Source organism: Papaver somniferum, chromosome 10, assembly GCF_003573695.1.
Source record: "Papaver somniferum cultivar HN1 chromosome 10, ASM357369v1, whole genome shotgun sequence".
NCBI classification, from domain to species: Eukaryota; Viridiplantae; Streptophyta; class Magnoliopsida; order Ranunculales; family Papaveraceae; genus Papaver; species Papaver somniferum.
Window position 1 is genome coordinate 91,756,063 of NC_039367.1, and position 5,971 is coordinate 91,762,033.

At 36.5% G+C, this 5,971-nt stretch overlaps 1 protein-coding gene across 1 annotated transcript; it reads left to right on the plus strand.

Moving 5' to 3' along the window:
- Nucleotides 1-602: 602 nt before the first annotated feature.
- LOC113318566 (probable chlorophyll(ide) b reductase NYC1, chloroplastic) lies at nt 603-4,274 on the plus strand. The gene is made up of 10 exons (XM_026566748.1): nt 603-1,045; nt 1,200-1,278; nt 1,390-1,525; nt 1,725-1,799; nt 1,891-2,086; nt 2,217-2,285; nt 2,582-2,721; nt 2,885-3,007; nt 3,297-3,489; nt 3,641-4,274. Exons 1-10 carry the CDS (start codon nt 692-694, stop codon nt 3,824-3,826), a joined length of 1,551 nt encoding a protein of 516 aa, XP_026422533.1. The 5' UTR covers nt 603-691; the 3' UTR covers nt 3,827-4,274.
- Nucleotides 4,275-5,971: the final 1,697 nt, after the last annotated feature.

Genomic DNA, 5,971 nt, shown 5'->3' on the forward strand with positions numbered 1-5,971 from the left:
AGATACTTACCTCAAATGGGAAGTCAAAGATAATTACCAAAACATTTTGGATCTGTGACATACAGTCAGACAGATATTTCATCCATTCTTTGTTTTCTTGTAACTAGGATATTTTGTCCTAAAAAAATCTTTCCATCAACAAAAAAGAAAGTTACCCCAAACCAGAATAACCTTAACCTCATTCCCAAACATTCCACAAAAAATCATTGCGTATAAACATTAAGGGGTACTTTCGTGACTTGGACGCAAAAGTGACTACGCTGACAAGGACAATCCATCCACGTGGCAACTTTATACGAAGAGATCAGATGAGGTTTTCCTAACGTGTGGACATCACAGTACTCTTCCCTTTCAAGATATTTCTTCTACTCCTCGTAAAATGGAAAAGCCTCTATCCCTACATCCCAACGCACTGAAAAAACCTACATCCATCTACACGGCATAAGCTGATTAGCTAGCATTATCTTTGTTGCTTTCAAAATTTGGATACAAAAGAGTCACGTGAGATGTATGCCACTTAGCGTGGTAAATTGTGTTATACTGAATCGGAAGTAGTTAATGGTGGTACAAGTGGAAGAAAAGAAGATCTTTTCATCTTCAGAAATTTCTCACTCACTATAACTTATAGAATTTGAAGTGCTAGTAGAGGAAAAAAAAAGAACCCTCTACAGATCTTTGCATCTTCTTCACCATGGATACAGTAGCTAAGCTTTATCTGTCACCAGAGAAATTCTATTGTTTGAGTTTTAAAGAACCATTTAGAAATGTTCAACCATTTCTGCACAAAAAACCAGCTAAATTTGATGGTGTGACATCCATTATGGGGCATAAAAATGGGTGTAGAGGTGGATTGTTGTCTTTACAAAAATGTAAAGCGTTTAGGTCTGAAGAAGAAGGGAAGTTAGTGAAAGATGATATGAAGAAGAAGAAGAAAAAGAATGCTCTTTCATCTTTGAAATCAGCTATTCTTAAATTGTCTGGTGGTGAATCTAGAAAGGATGAGTATCAAAGTGTTGTTGCTAAAGTTGAAGATATTTTCTTTTCTGTAAGTTACTATGAAACCCTTAAAAATTGTTTGATTTTTATGCTTAGCTGATGAGTTTTGAACTCGAGTCATGGGAATCAACACCCTAAAAGATTTAACCATTTGCTGATTAGGTTCAATTGTTAATTTGTTCTTATTGTTTTTGATTTTTCAGTGTGCGACTCAAATTGGAAGATACCTTATTACTATGATGAGTACTGGAGTCATTGTTGCAGTTGGATTTCAAATATCAGGTGTGACATCAATAATTCCAATTAACTTTCCCCAATTCATTGGAAATTATATGTAGTTTTTACTTTGAGACTTGAATTTTGATTTTGATTTGTACATGGTTGTTTATGAAGGTGGGGATAGTCACTTGAATACATTGATTTGGTATAGTTGGCTTGGTGGTATTATCATTGGAACAATGATAAGTGCTAATCTGGTTTTAGAGGAAATGGCTAGAAAGGGTCCACGAAACGTCGTCATTACTGGAAGGTAATAAATGGAATTCTCATTTACATCTCTTAAATTGCTAAATTTTTTACTTCTACATTCTGATCTTTACTTGAAGATATTGTTGTTATCATTATAATCCATTTTGCCCAAATTTCATTTTGCGGGTCTGAGATGCTTTAATAATTGTTTTGTTATCCATTTTGCTTACAAGTCGTTTTTGTGTGTTTTATTTATACAGCACCAGGGGACTCGGCAAAGCACTTGCGCGGGAGTTTCTTCTTTCTGGAGATCGTGTTGTTATTGCTTCCCGCAGGTGCCAATTCAACTCATTTTGATTGCAGGGTAATATGTATGGTTTTCGGGATTTCTATTCAAGCATGTTCTAATTGGATGCTTTAATACAGCCCTGAATCCGTTCAAACAACTGTGAGGGAGCTTGAAGAGAATCTAAGGGAAGGCATACTCAGCTTGGGTGAAAAATCTAAAGAGAAACTGTCGCATGCTAAAGTCGTTGGCATAGCATGTGATGTTGGCAACCCCGATGATGTGGAGAAACTGTCAAACTTTGCTGTTGGTGAACTTGGTGTTATTGATATTTGGGTAAGTGGTACAGCATTTGGGTTTATGAAATTTACATGGAGTTTCTTGAACTTACAATCAAATGTGAAACGCTTTGATCTAATTTCCTGTATGCAACTATCTAGTAACAATTCTGTATAATCTTTGGCAGATTAACAACGCTGGCACAAATAAAGGTTTCAGACCGCTATTGGAGTTTACAAATGAAGATATTGAGCAGGTATGAGTTTATTCTGATGAACATTTTCTGCTCTACTAGCTACATTGGATAAAATTCATTTTCGCTCATGTAAGAACTTGGAGTTTCTCTATAGAAGTCATGTAATGTCAGTGAGAAACTAAACGATGAACTGATCATGCAAGCTCTTACAAAGCTTCTCTCTTTTTCATGTAATGTAATTGATATTTTATCCAACCATTTTGGGAGTTATCTTATGATAATTGCGAGTGTTCAACTGGATAGATGCTCGATGAAGCTTTTGGGCATTCGTCTAACTTATGTGCTTTTATGATTAGATTGTCTCCACGAATTTGGTTGGATCTTTACTTTGCACACGAGAAGCAATGCGCGTGATGGACTTGCAAGGCAAGGCTGGTCATATTTTTAACATGGATGGTGCCGGCTCAGGAGGTTCTAGCACCCCTTTGACAGCTGTGTAAGTTGTTAATTGTTGAGCTTTTTTTGAAATCCTTTGAGCCCACACTACAAAAATCATACTCCCTTATGCTTGTTTGGTTTTGCACAAAGACTAAGAAAATTAATCATTGTAGCCATTTTGTCATTTTTTTTTCTAAATTTGTGATATTTACATTTTACAGCTATGGTTCTACTAAGTGTGGCTTAAGGCAGCTTCAGTCATCACTTCTGAAAGAGTCCAAACGATGCAGAGTAGGAGTACATACAGCATCTCCTGGGATGGTCCTAACAGAGCTGCTCCTGAGGTACTAAATATGTTTTGCTCTGCATTTTCTCTTTCCTTTATGCTAATAACTAAGAACATTTTGAGCATTTTTTTCCGAAACCGTGAAGCTCAACCTTAGATTATCTGCTTCTTTGGTTCGCACTGTCATGAAAGTTAAGGTTATTCTCTTCTTCTTCTTTACCGATGCTAGCTACGGACATGCCTCCTGAGTAGACTGCTTCGCTTGTTTCGCTAGCACTATCTGTATACACCAAATAAGATAAGACTGTGAACTAACAGTGCGTACTGCATCTGCTGTTGACTTTCAGTGGTGCAAGTCTCAAAAACAAACAGGCGTTCAACATAATATGTGAACTTCCGGAGACAGTTGCAAGAACATTGGTTCCACGGATGCGGGTTGTTAAGGGAACTGGAAAATCTATCAATTACTTAACTCCACCTAGAATCTTGCTTGCATTAGTCAGTGCATGGGTGCGCAGAGGTCGGTGGTTCGATGATAAGGTAATCTTAGTTCTGATTCTTCTTCTTCTTCATCATCATTTTTTCTGGAAATTCTACTCGTGTATCATTTGGCATATTTTCAGCTATAGTCATCATATTGAGTATTTGTTTCGTCCAAAAGCTAACTTGTGGATAAATTTCACCACTGCAGGGAAGAGCATTATACGCATCAGAAGCAGATAGAATCCGTAACTGGGCCGAAAGCCGTGCAAGGTTTTCTTTCACCGATGCTATGGAGATGTACACGGAAAACACTTGGGTCTCAGTGTTTTCTCTCTCTGTTGTTTGCGCCTTCATAATCCTTTCAAGTGCTACTCCCATACTTCCTGGCACATAACCCTTCACTCATGAATCCAACTCAATTGCCACGAAAAACTGAAACAAATTACTCAATATCTTGGCAAAGTAAGACTTAACTCAGAACAACGTCAACAACAACAACAACACAGCTGAAATCAGGTACATCAACCAAACCACGGATGTAACGATTTCATTTAATCGTTCATCCGATCTTTTTTAACAGATGTTCTACCCATTTGTAGAAAAAGTATGTAAATCTAAAACCCATCTGTTCACTATCAAATTCACCCACCCTTGGACCTAAGTCCTGGGTGAATGGCAAACCTATTCTAGCAGAATTGTTTTCCTGTAAACATAAAAAACAAAAGAGAAGCAACAGCAGAATTGTTTCATCAACTGAACATTTTCAGTCGATTAGCTTATAGAATTTAGAATGTATTTCTTTATTGTAGTTCTAATGAAAATTTTCATTACTGGGAGTATCACTTGTCATGTTTGTTGCACGTTATATTTCTCTCTTTACTCACTTTTCTTCTATTACTTGTTTATATCGCACCGTCACTTCATCGTCACCGATTGTTTGGCGCGTGTTTGACATAACATTAACAATCAAAAAGTCATAGCAGTAAGTATCTAACAGATGGATGCCATCTTCAACCTACAGTAGTTAAACATGCCTCATGTCAAAAGTAGGGCTGTTCATGGTCGGTTTTGGTTCGGTTTCTAGCCAAACCAAAACCGAAACCAATATTATTGGTTTCTAAAAATCTAAACCAAACCAATCCATTAACCATTGGTTTGGTTTCCAAATGGTTCCAGTTGGTTTCGGTTTGTCCCAGTGGTTTTTGGTTAACCAATAATTATGTCAAACCAAAAAAAAATACACAAATTTACAGATAAAAAAATCGTAGTTGCCGATAATATTGGTTTACCCAAATATACAGACAAAAAAAAGAATCAAGAATAGTGTAAGCTTACTCTAATTCTAAAGATCAAAAGAAGATATATAATATATCTTAATTTAGTTATTGACAAATAAAAAAGAAGAGAAGATATATAATATATCTTAATTTAGTTATTGACAAATAAAAAAGAAGGAAGACGGGAAGAAAAAAGTCGAGTAGCAGCAGCTGTTGTTGGGGGTGGAGAAGGGAGGTGGCTGAGAGAAAGAGAAAGAGGGAGAGTATCATAATGAAATATTAGATTTAGGGTTTCTATTTATGCTCTAAATCAATGGGTAGAATCTAATACTTTTAAATCGACGGTAGAAACTAAGTTTAAAAATTAATCGGTTCCCCAATGGTTTTTGGTTCGGTTTTCAGGTCAAACCAAAACCAAACCAGTAATGTCGGTTTTTCAACTTTTTTACCAAACCAATTCAAATCTAAATAGTTTGGTTCGGTTTCTTGCTTATTGGTCTGGTTCGGTCGGTTTCCAACGATTAACCGACACCATGTTCAGCCCTAGTCAAAAGTCAGTGTAATGGAACTAAAACCTTGAAATAAAGACTTGCAAAAGAAAATGTTAGCCAATGTTTATACACTATGGAAACTCAAAATTGTCGATAGGCCTGTCAATGGAAGAATATCCGTCGGATATTCAGAAATCCGATATCCGACATGTTAAGCATTACCGGATATTCGATATCCGATAATATCCTATAGTATATCAAAATCAGATATCGATTCCGATAGGCTAAGCTGTCGGATATCCGATAGTATCCGGTTATAACAAAAAAGCTTAAAAACCTTTGTAAAACATTTTCATAATTGACACTTATGGGATATTTATCCGACAATATCCGATAATATCCGATACTAGACTCGAAATTAGGATAAATTATAAATAAGTTCCTATACTATCGGATATCGGATATTAACATTTCGGATGGGGTCTAATCCGTTTCCGATATGTTAAGGAAGAAATATCCGATAAAATATCCGATCCGATATCCGATATCCGATAAAACGGATAAAATCCTATAGGATCTCGAATACTCGGAAACGGATACCGGATATCGAACAAATATTGACAGGCCTAATTGTCGAGGCAATATACACGTTTACGCGATGAAAAAGGTTTTTGTGTATGAATTTGAAACCTATTCTGACGGGTGGATCTAGATGGATGCGAGGAAAACCTGTGCCCACTTGCTAACTGGCTCCTGCAATGCATGTTTTTC

Bases quoted from the DNA above. Each gene is read 5' to 3' on its own strand.
- LOC113318566 (XM_026566748.1), top strand. From the start codon at position 692: ATGGATACAGTAGCTAAGCTTTATCTGTCACCAGAGAAATTCTATTGT. The intron at 2,722-2,884 runs GTAAGTTGTTAA...TACATTTTACAG, and splicing joins AGCACCCCTTTGACAGCTGT to CTATGGTTCTACTAAGTGTG. The intron at 3,008-3,296 runs GTACTAAATATG...GTTGACTTTCAG, and splicing joins CTAACAGAGCTGCTCCTGAG to TGGTGCAAGTCTCAAAAACA.